Source organism: Lepisosteus oculatus, chromosome 12 (assembly GCF_040954835.1).
Source record: "Lepisosteus oculatus isolate fLepOcu1 chromosome 12, fLepOcu1.hap2, whole genome shotgun sequence".
Lineage (NCBI taxonomy): Eukaryota > Metazoa > Chordata > Actinopteri > Semionotiformes > Lepisosteidae > Lepisosteus > Lepisosteus oculatus.
In genome coordinates, this window is record NC_090707.1 from 20,097,580 (window position 1) to 20,115,722 (window position 18,143).

The 18,143-nt window shown below is 35.4% G+C and overlaps 2 protein-coding genes across 3 annotated transcripts in view; both read left to right on the top strand.

The window, feature by feature from the left end:
• The window catches only part of tfpia (tissue factor pathway inhibitor a), a 50,853-nt gene extending 42,609 nt beyond the window's left edge, over positions 1-8,244 (top strand). For both annotated transcript variants that reach the window (XM_015359062.2, XM_015359061.2), the window contains exons 5-7: positions 3,545-3,595; positions 5,705-5,884; positions 7,238-8,244. In XM_015359062.2, coding sequence (XP_015214548.1) covers positions 3,545-3,595; positions 5,705-5,884; positions 7,238-7,302 — 296 coding nt within the window. In that variant the 3' untranslated portion in view covers positions 7,303-8,244. The remainder of the gene's footprint in view (positions 1-3,544; positions 3,596-5,704; positions 5,885-7,237) is intronic.
• An 8,220-nt stretch (positions 8,245-16,464) lies between these two features.
• The window catches only part of LOC102697375 (calcitonin gene-related peptide type 1 receptor), a 35,253-nt gene continuing 33,574 nt past the window's right edge, over positions 16,465-18,143 (top strand). The window contains exon 1 of the mRNA XM_015359034.2: positions 16,465-16,690. The gene's annotated coding sequence lies outside the window, so the exon portion shown is untranslated. The remainder of the gene's footprint in view (positions 16,691-18,143) is intronic.

Here is an 18,143-nt window from a genome sequence, read left to right on the forward strand (position 1 = left end):
ACTGGTCTCTGAGCTCTAGATGCCACACATTATCCCTGATTATCCCTTAAAAGTTCAGTGGGACTTATACAGATGCAGCCATTCAAACTTTGCAGAACAAACCCGTACCGCATGCAACTAACCACAACCCACCGTGGCGTACTGCGGTACATGATTAGCTGGCCAAAATGACCGACGGGGGCACTCGTGGTGCATTGGTCGGTACAACTAAAGGGAATTTTTAGTAGCTGAGCATAAAAGGAAGAGGAGCATAATGCATCTAAAGGTCACAAACGATATTGGTTTAGAAAGATAAACATATTATGTAAATTGTATATTGCTGGTATTGGTAGTTTAAAGAACAAATACACACCAGTATCCCATTTCTCCCTAAACATTTTAAGCATCAAAGTCTTTCATGTGGTTATTTCGGAAACATTTTTACGTGCTCCTTCTGACCATATTACTGTACGTTTATATACTTTGTGAAAATTGATAATTTTAACCTTTTCTGCGAATAGGCTCGTTATCAGAGTAAACAAAAGCATACTTTTAGAAATTGATTAATAGGGAACATAATATGGAATCGCGTATCTAAAGAAATTAATAATATAATATATGTATTGCTGTTTCAGTGTCACACGACTGGATCAGTAGCGTGATAGCTTATGTGACTGACTTATAAGCGTGAGGTCGGGTGTTCAAATCCAGCAATCGCTATGAGTTTTCTTTTAACAAATTAGCATTTGATCCAGTCAAGTGACATACACTGAAACAGCAATACATATTGTTATTAATTTACATTAATTTGTTATTAATTTACGCGATTCCATATTATATTCCCTATTATTCAAGTGCTCTTGTTTACTCCGATAACGAGCGTATTCGCAGAAAAGGTTAAAACGATCAATTTTCACAAAGTATATAAACGTACAGTAATATGGTCAGAAGGAGCTCGTAAAAACGTTTCCGAAATAACCACATGTAAGACTTAAAATGTAAAATGTAAGATACTTAAAATGTTTAGGGATAAATGTAATACTGGTGTGTATTTTTTCTTTAAACTACCAAGACCAGCCATATACAGTACAGTTTACATACAGTAATATGTTTATGTTCCTAAATTAAAATCTTTTATGAGCATGTTAAAGGCATGCTTTGTATGATTGGAAGCGAATGCATGATCGGATTAACGAAATGCTTTGGTGTTACTTTTTGTCAATGAAAAAATAAAGTATTACAAAGAATGTGGACCAGGGTAATACTTTGAATTTACAGGTTGTCCAAGGTCATTCATTATTAATACTATTAGTAATATCTTCGGTAAAGACTTCAATGCATAAAATATTTCTACATAATTAAAATATTTATGATAAAGGTGGTAGGTTGTGTATTTTTGTCCAACTGAGCAATCTTGCTTTCAAAAAATATACCAACTTTTTAATGTATAATGATTAACGTGCTTTAATTTACAGTTTAAATTTAAAAGTCTAAAGAGTATACAACTTAAGTTCTTAATTGAATAAAGATTGTCTCTCAGCAGTGATCGGGATTCAAAACCGGATGTTTTCTAGTGACAGCTCAAATGCTGTACAGGAGAGGTTAAGCTTTATTAGCTCCACCTGCCGGTTTTACAAGGTGATTCCGGATACTATTAACATAACAATTAACAATCTAATTTGCATACTGTATATTGCGACACGCCCACCGCGTTGTACTGCAGCATACCCCGCTCATTTTGAATGACTGCATCTGTACCATGCAAGAAGGGAATCCATGGTATAACTGTCACATTCTGATCTCACAAGAAAGCGGTTACATGTGCGTTGTCCTGCTAAGAATGATGTCACAATGGGATGAGCCCTCAGAAAGGATGCCAAGTAAGTCCCCATAGCTGCTCAGTGTATTGCTGTGCTGTTGGGTTGCCATCACAAGTTTCGCTCTGTAACAATTAGACACTCCTTCCTATGTCATCACACTGAAAACTATCGGAAAGATGGAGCATAATGATGTGTCAATCTTGGTGAGGTTGATAATGGTCTCCCAGATGGTAGCCTTCATTAAGAATTGTGCTTGACCAATCTTACCAAAAATTCCTTGCTGGAAGCGTTTATCTTACTGAATTCTGACTGAAAGACTTTTGGTAGACTTCAAGAGATGTGAAAAAGCTAATTACCTCACTAAAAAAAGTAAAAAAAAAAGTGATATGCCCCACAGAAATGAACAGGGCCATAACATGTGGTACGCCAAACATTATTACAATAGCTCTATGGTTTTCTGGCATAAAATGTATCTTATTTGCTGGTGAGAGTGTGTCTTCTATTCAAAAGATACTGACTGAATCTTTTGTACTGTGAAATCTGGAAGCAGAAGAATTTTGATAAGGGTCTGTATGGCTACAACCTGTGGCACCATATATTTACATAAATATCTGTTGTGTGTAATAAAATGGGTTGAATATTGTACAGACATTCCTGAGCAGAGTTCTATGATTATGGAGAGATGTTTCAATGAGAATACAGAACTAAATACACTTTTTTGTCAACTTGTAAAATATTTTTTTTTAAAGATTAAAGACTTAAAGGATCGTCTTAATATCTTCATATAAGTCCAAGAGAAAATATGTTGAGCTCAAGTGAAAAGCCTTTGAAACATGAAAGAGTATTCCAGCAATGCTGTGAAAGAAAAACCTTGGGACAATACCACACTGACATAAATCTGTTACATAAAAGTGGTGAAGGCTATAGAAAATACTCTAGCATTTAAAGGAATAAGTTGTCATGTCTTTTCCTAAGATAAATCTTTCATTTAAGTGTAACATGTGACAAATACTTGAACTTCATACTCCTGGACCTAAATATTTTCATTGTTGTACTAGTAAAAGTATTTTAAGAAGTGACCAAATACTGCTGAGAACTGTGATACTGTGAGTAATGGTTTTGAATATGCAATTCAAGAATGTAGATTCCTTAGCCCACAGACTTGAAATGAGATCTAAAGCACTGGAAACAATTGAGTTTAATGTGCCAAGGTAAAAATGATAGTAACGGTGCAGTATGTATGAACTATTCAGACTGAACCACAATTTTTTGACACAAACTGGAATAAAAATCCCCTTTGTAAAGCCACAAACACCTTTCACTACCTCTTGTATACACTATATGTACACTACACAAAAATTGTCATAGTACGTTCATCATTCCGAAAAGAAAATAGTACAAAGAAAGTCTCGACACACATTCTTAGTCTGAGAGTACAGTTTAAAATGTGAAATGCAATTGGCTCCAATACTAATTTGTTGCATTTGTAAAGCATCTTGGTTTATAATTTTCGGAGTTGCCATATCAGCAAACAACCACAAGAAGGCAAGTAGAAAAAATACATTGGTTTTGATTTTTATGGGCAGATAGTTTTTCCAGAATTAGTCAAGAGTTGTTTGTACAATTTGAGAACAGTTATAGGCTTGCTCATGAACCTGTAAACTCGAATATATCATGTTCCTGTAGTAGACCTTTTGTCTGTGATAACAGCAATAAAGTTTTGACTTAAGTCTCTTTTCTTTCAGATTTAACTACTGTTAATAGTTCTTCACCCGAACTTGATAGCAGACATGCTGGTAAGTTACCTTCTTCAGAAAATGAAAACAACAAAACTAATATAATACTAATATAATACCAGCTATGTCACTGGTTTTACACAGCAGATACGGTTTTAAAAATAAAGGAAAAAAAATGGTTTTGATATAATCTTCCTAATGAACCAAGACTTGTTGCCTAACTGGCTTTCTACTGAATACAGCTCCAGTGGTCAAAGGCGAACATTAAAGCTATCATTTTTCTTACCCCTGGCACTTGCTGTGATTTACTGCACTCGTGAACGTTGCTTTAGAAATAAAGCACATACAGATATGAAATGGTAGTCTTGTGAGATTATCAAATAACTCCTGCTCACTGTATATCATTTCATATTTTTATCCAGATACAACAGTGTGGATAAGAATGTACATGCCAAAATTAGAAATCTCATTTTTGCTTTTAGTGTTTTTAGTCCACTTCTAGTGATTTGGGGTTGTATCTATAACCTCCATCTTGGATTGCATACATTGCATGAATTATCTCATACTGCCACCATGTGGGCTGAAAGTGTGCCACTTTTCTTTTCTGTTCAAGCTGTCTGCTTTGTGATAAAATCGAAATAGAATAAAATTGAATTTCACCATTTATAAAATGCTTATAATCATTTAAATTTTATGACATGATTTTGCATCATGCTAAGACGTACCAAATACCACATTCTTATGCACGAGTTGTTTCAGAGATTTGCACATATGTCCATTGTTATAGTGTGTTCACTGACAGGGTTAGTATCTTAGGAAATTCTTTAGACATGCTTTACGTTGGTAGATATCGATTTAAATAACAAGCATGCTAATTTTATAGTCGGATGCACTGCATTTCCATTCACAATCAACCTCCTTGGCTTTTTCAATACAGTGCTAAAATTGAAGAGGATGTCTCAGAGTAAGATTTTACATGGCCAAAACGTTTTCTGCCCATTTATACAAGTTCTGAATATTCAGTTAGGATCTTAAATGGAAGGCTTTCCCATTTTTTTTTATTTTTGTCATACCATTCTGTAAATTGAAAAGAAGGGAAAAGTCATTTATCACATTTTGCAGTTTGTTAACCAGTATCATTTTTATCTGGAATCTGTTGGCTCAGATGTTTAAAGGAGGAATATTTGTAAATCCTTTGAATGTGTGTCCTGTCAGTACCCACTCAAACAACCCATTATGTTTAATATATTTGTAGCCATCAAGACAAATTGTTCTCTTTTGATCATTCCAAATTTGCAGGCATAGAATTAAAAAAGGTGATTCCCGGTTAAAAAATATATACATGTACTTAGACTTGCTATGTGTATGAATAGCAGTTATATGGATATATTCTTTGTTATTTATCAATTACTGTAAAGAACCTCATGGCATACCCCTTCATTAGGCAGTACATTTGAAGGTAGTTTGATTTATTTTATTCACATGATTTTTCGATAAGAGTAAGAAGGTGACATCGCTGGAAAAAGTTACTATTATAGCAGTTAATACTTTTCAAGTCTCATTTATCTTGTTGGGTGTGAATTAAATGCATTTCTAAATTGCATGACATGTAATACCCAAGACTTTAAAAGGCACTATCATTAGAGCACAAAAAGCGTGCAAGAACTGTAGAAGTGCGACCCGTGTGACTGGGTTTGTTTGTGCAGTTGTGAAACATGTCTGAATACAATTGAAGTCTGTTTGGCTGGAGTTGGCAAGGGTATCCATACATCAGAGTTGCCTGTTCGCTCATGGTTAGTGAGAGCCACATCACCCTTCACATTGATGCTCTGCTGCGGGCACTGTGGGACTCGTGGTGGTTTGCTCTGACAAATGCATATTTTGGAAGAATGCAGAGTCTCATCTTGCTAAATCTGATATAAGGGTTATGGTTCTATAAGCAAGATAATTAAGAGCTTGTAATTCAAGTTGAGTATTATCATACATGGAAAATCTAATTTTAAAAAAGACGTGTATTTTGCAAAATGATCAATAGAAAATAGAGAACAGCTACCTGTCATGATAGAAAATCTAGTATACTGTATATAATCCCAAGGTAATCAAGATTGCATGTCTACTATACTTTGCCGTGTTCAATTTCTGTAACACTGTTCCTATTATGGTTTCCAGATTTGGATAGACCAGGTTTTTGCTGGAGTCGGCCAGACAGAGGCACCTGTGATGGTTCTGTGAAACGATATTTATTTAATCCCAAGAAAATGAGGTGCCATGCTTTCCGATACAGTGGATGTGGAGGCAACAAGAACAACTTTGTCTTCAAGGAAGACTGTAGGAAAACATGCATGAAAGGTATTTAGTAAATGACTGTGTTCAGGAAAGTAAAACTGATGTGATTTTGTGGACATTTTGCATCAAGTTAATATCTGGAATAAATGCAGATACTAAAAACAAATCATACATTTGTCTCTTAGTCATTTTAAAGTTCTGTACTTGTAGTGGTCAATCCATGCCCATAAAGCCAAAGTATCTGTAGAGCTGTGAGAGATCAAGATCTGAGCTGTTCTTTAACAAAAGTAGAGAACAAAGAATACTAGATAATTACTAGATGCAGCACTTAGTAGGTGAAGAAAAAACAAGAAACCAATTAAAATGTTAATTAGGTGATGGAACTCCCTGCTCTCCTTGTCATTTGCTTTCAGTGCTTCAGTAGTAGCAGAAGTAGTAATAGGGAAAGCATCTTCAAACAACTGAATGAATCATAGGCCTCAGCAGTGTAATATCATGGGTTTTTATTTGTTGCTGTTTGCACATGGCAATAAATATGGTACCTTGAGTGTAACTAAACACCACCACTGACATTTTGAACAACACTAAGTGATGGCAATTATTTCCCCTCTCTGTGTAAAAAAATTGAGAAGCCAATACTGTATAAAAATATGGTACAGTATGTTGATGAGTGGTGAAATTATGATTCAATACTGGATGATACCAGTAACATACTTGGCAACTATGATAAGCAGTTTTCATGCACCTCAGATATAAAAAGCTATTATGTTTTTGCAAAAAATCTTTGCATATTTTTCTCAGCTGAAAAAAGTGATTGTCATCATTTACAGATGAGAACCTATAACTGAAAGTCATCATCTCTTATCCCTTAGTTGCAGTGTAAACCATCTAAACCAAAAAACTTGTTCAAAGCCTGTATAAATGCATTTTGAACAGACTGTTAATCAGTCTAGGATATCTCAAAATAACCGGCAGGGTTATCTAACCATTAATATACAGGTTTCTTCCAATTTAAATCTTTGTGTTTTATCATTTTTGAAAACATTGTAAATCAGCATTTCATACACACATTATTATAAAGTATGCATGTCTTGCACACTATCACGATCATTATTATTCTTTAATACTGTATAATTCTTCTAGCAACAGTAATGTAACATGTCACAGGTTAGAAATGACTCATTTTTGCATTAGGATTAATACTTAATGATTGAGTTACGCATATTGTAATTGTTGATTAAGGCTTTTATGTTGTTTTAAGTACTTAAAGAGACACAGCATGCACTGAAATTTGACAAAGACATATTTTGCCTTGAGGCAACAGAATGCAGACATTTTTTTTGTAGAATTTTAATTGGAATCTATATGCCAAAGCAGTTTCCTTCTTTAATATTTTCCCTTGTTTTTCAAATGCAGGTGTCCCCATAACAGGGCGAATAAGGATAAAGAAGAAGAATATCAAAATCTTAGTTAAGCCTTGATAAAATATAGGGGATCCTGTGGAACAAAATCAGTTCAACACTACATGAGATTCATTAAGAATTTATAACCTCTCTCTACTTTTGTTTAATCCTCTTGTAAAGAAAATATTTTGCATAATTTCACAAGCACTTACAGTATTAACGTTTAACTCAAATAAGAAAATACCGGAAGAAGGGATGCGATAGACAAATGTATTATGACTAAAATGTTACTGAAAGCTGTGTTTTTTATACTGATGTTTCTGAGCCTACTGTAAAGAAAAAAAGGAATTTCATAATGCATTACTTCTGCTCTGAAAATAACCTTTTTACTGCTGTATATTTAACAACTGTTTTCTTATTAATTTAGCAAGCCGATATGTTTGGTAGGCTATTGTTAACAGTCACATTTCACACTCATAAGACTTCATTACTTATAATCTTATTAAACATATTAAACTATCATAACACTGGGAACCTCGGAAAAGTGAATGTTATTCTGCTTACCTGTGCAACACTCCAAATGATAAAATACCACTTGACATTTTAAATCAAAGCAGCCTAACTTAAGCTTCTTCTTAATTCAAATTGTGAAGCAATTTCTCACATCTTTGTCTAATAGTGGGCCTACTCACACAATAACTGCCACATGTCACCTGTCAAAAGTCACCTGTGGTTTTTTGCAGTGGTGGATGAATTGGGTCCTGTCTTATACTGTATGTACAGTTTTAGAATTACTGGTGATGGAAAGTATAAATGTGAGAAATTGTTGTCTGGGCATAGTCTATATAATGTTTGATGTTCTGCAGTGTCTTGGGGAATTTACAGTATGGTAATTAGAACTATTGATAATTTTATAGTAAAAATTAAACAACTTACTATCTCTGTAATTAAATGGACATACATGTGGAACAATTCACAGTGCAAAATGTGAAAATGAATAAATTCCTTACCATCATAGAAGTCTGCTATTGTGTAATTGTTCATTTCCAGAGGTTAACGTGTCATTGCATTACAGTAATATATTTTCTAAATTGCATGGCCTCTTAAGCACAGCTTCACACATTGGTTGGAATGGATAACACTTCATGGTTGGAATGCTTCACACATTGATTGGAATACCAATGCATACCAGCTCTGCTGTTCTGCAGATTTGCTCTTTCAAATTCACAATCGCCAGAAGACAGTGACAATGATGAATATGATAATTCAGTAAAGCTGCCAAGTCCTGATTCATCACAGAATTCTGTAATGTTTGACATATGGGTTCCCAATGATGCAGCTCATTCAGGTAGAAGTAGAAAATGGGAAGCTCAGAAACCTTTCCATAATGTTTTCACAAATTGTGAAAATTTTGCACATCTCACAAACACTCGCTTTCTGTGGTTCTCTGCTTCTATCAAAATCTACACTTACTGTATGTCTCAATAAAATGACTAAAATATGCAAATAACAGACTTCATAATTCTGTAACATGTTATGTATCCATTGCTTGATAGTTAACCTTCAACAAACATAGTGTAGAGTTTAAAAACACTGGATTTATCTGGAATATATTAGTATGTCAGATATACAGTAGGATGCACTAGTGTGTCTGAAAATGTTACAGCACATAAAAAAGTTGCTACGATGGGGGTATTTATTCCTACATACATGCTAAGAGGACTAATGCTTTTAGTATTAATGAAACCTCAGGCCAAGCATGAGTATCACTGTACCACAACCCACCCACCTTCAGTTGTGTAAAATAGCTACACATCACAAACATTACACTACTTGTGTGTTTTTTTCTGGCTTTTTCTCAAATAGCTCAGGAGTAGGTAGAATGCTGCTGCGGAATCGCCCTGAAGGTAGTTTTACCTTCTCTATTTAAATTGAAAGCTGTGCGATAGGACTTGGTAAAATGAATCATCTTAAGGTTACCAAGAAAAAGTGTGCCTGAGTCATGAAGCGGTTGGCTTGGTTCTGAGATGAACAATGGAGCAGCCATGTGAGTATCTAATATGTGGTTACAATTGGGGTAGAAGGTGTAATGAGTTCCCCTATTACTGCACGTTCATGCAGTAGTGAGGGAGGAGAGCAAGGGGGCCACATTCTTTGTTGTCTTAGGCCCCCTAGTGGGGACTTGTGGAGTCACAGGATGAGGGATAACTTCGCTGAGTCTCATTTGAAATATTCTGAGCTGTAAAGTGGTGGGGCTTTTTTCTCAGGAGAAGTGAATGCCTAAGAAACAAAGGGTGAATATCAAATGGCCACAGTATCACTCTAAAGTAGGGGTGTCATATACAGGCCTGGAGCCTCTAGCTGTAGCTGTACATGAGGGCGTTTTGGTGGTCTGTCAATATTGGCCTGTGGAACCCTTCTGGTCTGCTATTACGTACTGTTGGTCCCCTTTTTGAGAAGCCTGTTCAATCCCCCAAAAACAGTTAATCACAGAGGTATTATTCGGCAAAAGACCTTCAGTCCCTCTCCTCCTGTGAAAGAACTCTTCAGTCCTTTGTATTGCAGATGCAGACTCCAATGCAATAGCCAGAACAGACATACTCCTCTCAAACTCTTCACTTTTATTCACTAGAAACACCTTGCACACCCATGCACAGCAAGTCTTCCCTTAACTAGAAGATACACATTCTGCACTGGTGTGCCTTACACAGCTTAACCCTCAGCTCCCTGTTTCTAACTAACTCTACAGAGAGTTTGGAGAATTCAAATTAAATCCTGGAGTACATGGTAGAGACAGAATGCTAAATCCTTTCTATATCTGTCATTCATTAGCTAACTCCACTCTATAACAAAATACTTTCAAGTTTTTTTTTCCATTATCTTCTAGACTTCAAACCTAAACTGGCATTAGGACTGTAGAATCTTAGACCCAGCCCCCTGCCCTTGGTAGCTGGCTACTGATATATGGACTTGTGCTACTTCTAAGGAATGTCTTAATGCTGAGAGCTAATTATGTATGTATCCTTTTCTATCTATGGATTGCTTCACATGGAGGTTAAACAAGGCAGGTGTATTTAATTTAGTCTCTAGAAGGAGGAGGCTGCAACCAAGCCTCAGCTTGCTCTATAACTCCCAACTAGTGCATTTGTACAGCCCATTTGGCAGTTGTAGTGATCATTGGCTTGGGTTCAATTTGTGTCTTGTCTGTGCCTGAATAGCTGTGAAAGATCCACCCTTTCTGGTAGCATGCCTTAGGTACTTTTGCACATGAAAACACTCCAATTCAACAGATGTGAAAAGGTTAAGGATTTATTTACACTTTTATAACATAAAGCAAAAGCCTACCTGTTACTCCATTCTTTTTAAAGTTCAGATTCCAGATATATCACTATACCCAACCAAGTAAGCTGCTTACCAGTTTCACAAAATTTCACTCTTGCAAAACCTGAACTCTTTCCCAAAAACAAACTTCCAAAAATGTACAATGTAGTGCTAACAGTTTTGTTGATCAGGCTTTACTTTTCTGTTCCATTATCCCTCTGGTGCAATCATGCAACAGACCCTGCTGTCTTCCTAGGCTCAATGTCCTGGTGACTGAGGATGGCAGGTCATTCCCCATTGCCTTCTGGGAAATGTTCCTTAGACAAGAGTCTTCATCTTGTCTAGGCCTGCTACCATCTTGCAACAGACCACACACTAAGCAGACGTCCTTGGTGACTTTATCACTCTCAAACTCACATTCCCACTGGTGTTCTCCACAATTACAGTTTCTCCAGTTTGATGATGTCACAGAACTAGCTTGATAGGGACATCTTTGCACGAAAATGGTGTTGAGAAAATTGACCCTGCAGGACATGTGCACACACTTCCTCCAAATTCTGGTTTTCCCTCAGTGACTGAACCACCATTGGTCACTCTGAAACAGTAACAAAATCTAACACACACTATATACTAAAAACTATCACAAGGGAAGAGGCTATAAAGTGAAGCAGCTTTGTTGCAATCGTGTAGTGAAAAACGTATATTAAAATGCAGTTTAGGTTTCTTTGTAGCAAAAATCCATATAAATTAACTGTTTGTGTAGCAAAGGGTGTGTGTATATAATTGCTAATTTATTTACACCACCTATTGAATGAGATATTCTCACAGGATTCTTTTTAAAAGAACATAACTTTCTTGTTCAATCGTGTACAAAATGCTGAAGGATCCTATACTCGAAAGATAATGAGTAAAGTATTCTCAATTGTCATTTTGTGAAGACACAATGGATATATTATATAATGGTTGTGCCTTACATTTTAATAATTTATGGAATTTACAGTATGGTCATTTCAAAGTACTTTTTTTTTCATATCCGGTCTGCTACAGCAAATGAGCTTGATACCCCTGCTATAGTATAATGAATGATCTTAAGGAATTTAATATACATACAAATGTTTATCCATTACTCAGACAACTATGTTTGTATAGGACATTTCTCCGAAAAATAAGAATCACCTTGAAATTATTTATAGGAACATTTATGATAGTTCCTGAAAGAATGCACCTGAAGATGATTCACTTGATACCTTGCTGCTGATTTACCTATTATAATCATACTGTAAGGTCCTCTGCCTCCTTAGGAATCTAAACTGCACATATTCTAGACATTTCATCTCATATTTATAGCACTTTATCACTATTTCAACCCATGATCCTAATAACCTCCAGAGTATATCTAGGTTCATTTATGTTAAAGTTGGTCCACCTGGGAGGATAAAATTTGAAAACTCACTCTTTTTGCCTGATTTATTTTGTCTTAGTCCTTATCATGTTAAAACACCCCACATTTACAGCACTTTTCTGAGAATATTGCATAATTCAAAAAAACTGGAGGAGGGATATGGTTCACTTGAAAGTATTCAGTATGCTGTGTTCTTTAGGAAAAAAAATACATCATGTTATTATTCTCATGTTTTACTGTGCACAGCATACAGTTTTTTTGGGCATTTCATCTTTTATTTCAAATGTTGCTTTATCTATCAATAACTCTTTTCTCCATTATTGTTTTGAAAAATCTTCTTGGCTCAATGAGCAGGCATCATATTTTTCAAGATGTAACTGTAGTAATCAGGTCAGCTTCTTGAAGATGTCATTTCCCAGTTTCCTTCTGTTTGCTGAGAACACAGTTATCCCTGGACCTCATATAGTCCGTCTCTCCATATATTCTTCATTTGTTTAGTTCAACTGTTAAAGCTACTGTACAAGTCAATCATGTCCTTCTAACCTTAATTGATCGGTTTGAAAAACAGTCTTAGGCCTTCCAATTGAAGAGAAAGTGTATGCCGTATGCGGTAATATATTGCATGAAAATAAAGTAAAATATTGACAATGTAATCTAAGAGGAGCTACACAGAAAAAATGCTAAGAAAGCTTTAATATTGCACAATTCTTGTGTTATTTTGCAACAGTTATTACATTATACGTTTCCAAGGAATAGTGACATCCAAGAATCATATTTTGAATATTTATTATTATTACTCTAAGTGGAGAAGACTGAAACCCCATTCAGAGAGAGGCGTTAACGGAGGAGTAGCTGCAAAGGTGGATAGTGGGTGGAGGGAAGATGCAAAATAGGTGTTTGTGTATGATATACTGTATATATATATACTGATGGAAAAAAGAAACACAACACCCCCTCCTCCACACTCTGGTCCTCCCGTCTGCGTGGAACAGGCTGAAAAGTGACTAATCCGTGAAGAGGACCTGATGGCACTGCTGACGACTCCATCGCAGCCTCTGTCTGGCCCAAGCCAGTCAGGTGTGATGTCTAGGATGTGCGAGCACAGGGCCTCTGACAGGTCGCCTTGCTCTAAGGCCAGCAGCATGGAGCCTCACTGTCCTGTCACAGCGGTTTCAGCAGCAGATCTGCACGTGGCAGATCTGAAACGATCTCCCAGATGGACAGTCTGATGTGTCAGTCCTGCTCTGGTGTGTTCACTCGAGGGCGACAGATCTTGGACTGTCATTTGTCCTGCCGGTCTGCTGAAACCTTCTCTGCAGTCGGGACGCAGTGGAGCGGCTTACTCCATAGTGTCTGGCAATGGTGGCACATGACATGCCTGCCTGCAGGCCTGCTCCCTTGCTTCTGGTGACATTCGAGGCATTATGGAATGCACAGGTAACTAAGTGTGGGCTTTTTTCTTGCAGTGGCCTAAAGTTCGAATTAAGGCCTTTTTAAAAGTCACCTGATCAGGCATTGTTCCAACTGGACCTTGTTGGGTAAAAGTGCACCTAACAAGCTTTTGTGTGATTGGCAAGTTGCAATGCCTCATTGCACAAGCTGTATTGCTGGTCAGAGGGATTAAAACAAATTGACAACTTTTTGTGAAAGTCCATAAGCTATAACTATAGTGTTACGACCCCAAGTGCCTAGGGGAAAAGGGGTGTAACATTTAGGATAATTCTTTTGGAAGCAGGGGGATTCTGGTGAGGGACTAGGAAGCGTGATAACATGGGTAAGGAACTAGAGTGGTGCCAAAGAAAAGAAAATAAACAAAATGGAGCTGGCTAGGACAGTGAGGGAAAGCTAATCTGACTACAAAAGAAAACCTGAAACACACGGTCTTCGGCGTCTTCAACACCCTAGCTAACCTGCACTGACTACCCAAAACCATACAAGACAAAAGGCTCTCGCCCGTACTAGTGTACTAATACAGAATCAACTAAGTGTACCCAACAACCTAAACTAACCTTATATACAAGAGTTCACACAAGAACACAAGTGAACCAGGAAGACAAATAAGGGAAAACAAGAGTAATAAACAGGAGCAGGGTACAAAAAGAACACAAAAGTTGAACATGTAACACTGGGGCAAGGTAATGACAAAACAAGAATGAACACACAAACAAACGAAAGTACAAAGAAACTAACATAAACCAACAAAACAACAAAGCCAAAGCTATACAAAAATAAACATATGGTATATATAATAGATGAATAATAAAAGAAAAATGAAGTGATATGTGCTCTAGAATATAAAGACATACATATGAATATTTGTTTCGTTATTACATCCGTTTATACACAAAACTGAAAAACTATACAGTACAAGTATTACAAGTATACTGAACAACAATTAGCCAGTAAATCATAAGTACAGGAAAACACATCTGAGAAAGATTTTTTTAAACTGTGATATTATTATTTTTGTCTGCAATATTATTACATTTTTATTTGTTCTACGTATGCTATATTAGAAAACAATATAATGACAATAATTATTACATTTACCCATATCATACCCATATTATATATACAGTACACATATATCTTAGTGTCATCATTGTGTAAACTGTACTTAGAAGTGCATTGTGGATAGGAGTGCATTTATCTATTATTGTGTATGGTATTGCTTAATTTTCTTTAAAATGGCAAAAGATGCCCATTCTACTAGGTACTAAAATTTTCTATGAAAGCACAAGAGGGCAGTATTGTTATAACTAACTTTCTGTGGTCCACTTAATTGAAAGGCTATTATTAAGTCTGTTGTCTAGTTAGTTTTGCTTCAATTGTAGGGAAGTTAATAAAAATGCTCTTATATTTTCAGTTTTATTAATTTTTAATACAAAGAGGAGATGTTCAATTATTTTATATGTTATTATCAAGAAGATGTACACTGTGAATTCTGCAACAGAATGAGATAGGAATTTAGTGTCCAAAAACATTTTCAATGCAGGGATATACTGTACTGTAATGTAAAATATATATGCATATATAGACACTGTACATATATAGATTAATATCAAACTCAGGAAAATCTTGTATCACAGTGATTTATTTGGTTTTGTAATGAAAATATACATTTCTTATGAAAGCTACAGTGTATAAACAATCTGTAAAACATATGAAATGTGCAAATATTTGCAGTATTTTGTTTTATACCTATTTCTGTTATAAATGTTTTTTAGATCCTTTCAATCAACCATAGTTTGGTGAAATTTCTTAGTTCTGAAATATTGAGAGCTGATGCTTCATCAGAGTCCCATAGTATCTCGATCAGATCCATGACCAGAAATTGAGAGGGTCAACACAGTTATATCATATTTCTTCAAAAGACAAATCAGCTGATGTGTTACTCTGTGTTAAGGATCATGATTAGAACGTGTTTTGCAGTGATAACAGGTCAGCCTATAAGCAAATGGATATTTCTTTGGATGTTTGACTGCACTTAAATGATCATGAAATGAAGCATCTTCAGCTTAAGCAAAATCATATTGGTAATGATCATCATTATAGGCGGAAATACTTTTTCTAAAAAATACTGTTTATTGTTATATAACATTGCCTCTTTGTTGCAAAAAAAGGCCTATCATCATTTCACCAGACCAAAGAATGCTGTCACAAAAACTCAAACAGCTTGTTTTACAGGAAAGTCATTTATTACTCATTTTTGTAGCAATCTGGTTCCATTTAACTGTCATTTTTCAAGTAGTTTATTAGCTTTGGCAGACATATTGTAAATGTTACAGATTAGAGGAGTCCAGGTATTTAGTCATTTTTTGATCCAAGGATCTCACAAGCTATTTCTGAGGGGAGGCGGAAGTATCGACTTCAGCCTAGGTAGCATGTGCCATACACCCACAACCCTTAGTTTAAAGAAGTGCCTCCTGCTCTTAGTTTTAAATAGAGTGTGTTCTTTGTATTATTCAATATTGTCTGTTATCCTTTGTCAGCTTTTGGTGTAATCTTTCAAGCTGTATTTGAATCTTACAAAGCTTTAAACTATTGAACATGCCCAGGTATAGCAGCACTGTTGTACACCAGTTTCCTGTGATATTATACATTTGCATCCCTCCCATGTTCTGATTTCTTTGTCTTCATGATCTTCTGTAATCATAATTTTTGATAGTTTATAATTACTTTATCAAATATTTTGATACATGAATAATTAAGGGATTATAACTGAAAGCTGTTAATATGGAAAATAATGATTTTCCTAACTAGAATATACAGTTTTAATATACTTTTAGTTTCATAAAAGTTTGTGTTCTATTTTTTTTAATGTAGAAATGACCATTATAGAGTTTAGCGTGGGTGGAAGATGTGAAGCAGTTATGTCGTGGGTTTAGACACGACGTGTGGGTTCACCACTTGAGCGGACGCCGCTGTGAGTGTTTAAGGTGGTGATCGCGGCTAAAGAGAAATTTATTTCCCAAATGCAGGCGGGGTCTTTTGTGATGTAACAGGAAGCCACTGTAGCTGATCACTTACAATCTGACAGCAGTTCCAACTCTACTCACATATCACTTAAGACCAGGCTCGGCTTGCATTCGCAACATTATTGTATCAGCGTTCCAAAGCCTGCTTTAGCCTCAGAAAGAAGGATCAGATTACTTTGCATTTCGTTTACAGTAAAGCCCTGGGAAAACGGTGATTGAACAGCACACTTTCAAATCTTTTTTACTTGGATTCCCATTTTGTTAGGTAAGATGCATCTTGAATTATGTTTTCTTCTTTCCTCAGCATGCGAAACTTGCATAAGGGGACAGTTAGCATTACTGCTTTAGCTAAGTGAATGGCTGGGAGAACAAATGTAGCACCACTCTGTACAAGCTCTACTTGTTTTTTTATGTTATAAAATGCTTATTTTCATTACTGATGATCTATTTTTTATGCAACCTTAATGAAGTCTTTTTCCACTTTATACTTATTTTCATGTGAGAACATCTTCTGGATTAAACTGATAACAGCAGTTAGAAAGTTAAAGTGCAATGTACTGAACTGATGATCATATTTCGCCGCCGGGAGTTAAAACGATTCAATGAATAGACCAATGGAAACAAAGTTATGCTGTTATTCGAAACATTTGTCTTTAAATTAACTAAAACAACCCACTGCACATTTACAATGCTGTTGATTAATACCATAACCGTATCAATTAATGTGTACCGTATGGTTTAAGGCAGAAGTGTATTATAAATGTCTGATTGCGCCTAAAGGGTATTTGACCTTATGATTAAATTTAACATATTCTTATCAAAACGAGGTTTTATCACTATAAATACACATATTTTAATGACAGTGGGCATTAAAATTGCATTATGTTTTGGAAAAAATATTATCAACAATGACATTGGTTTTGGGATGAAAAGATGCAAATGATTTACCTCTGAAGTAGGATAGTAATTCTTGTTAATATCTGAGCAGCAGCTTAATTGAAAACCCTTACATCTGTACTACAAGTCCTTCTGTTGCAGGAGAGTTAAGTGGTTAATATCATCAGTTTAATTGTGGTCCTTTGATCTCAAGGCATGTAGCCTAATTTTGACAGCAAGGCTAAAGCTATGTACTGTATGTGAATATGAATGTAAACTGGCAAGTCAATGGCAGGTCAGCCAAAGAATAAGAAATGATAACTAAGAATATAAAATGATAACTAAGAATAGAATCATTTTCTTTTTAATACTCATGCTTTTCATTCTGTATATTTACTTGGAGAAAATAGTTTGGCTCAGTAAATGTAAAATAAAATAATATTTTAATGGCATAATACTTTGATGTTTTAAGGAATTACTTTAAAATTCTAATTATTGTAGAGAATAACAAAATTATTATTTTGTCTGCAGCAGCGGTAAAGACAGGGACCTTTCTTGAGAAACAAGTTTTCTTCATATATTTCCTGTTCAGCCCTCTGTTAGATTCCATGCCTTTGCTTACTTGTTTATACTTTGTAGAACATTTTTCTTGATTTTTTAAATTGAATCTAGCAATTCAATTGTAATGCACTATAAATGATTTGAAAAAAAAATACTTCCACCATTTATAGAAGGTGTATACGTATTACACATTACTTGTTTTTGTTAAACTTTTACTTTTAACAAATGCACATTTCTGAAGAATGAATGCTTCAGTAGCCTTACATACAAAAACTATACCT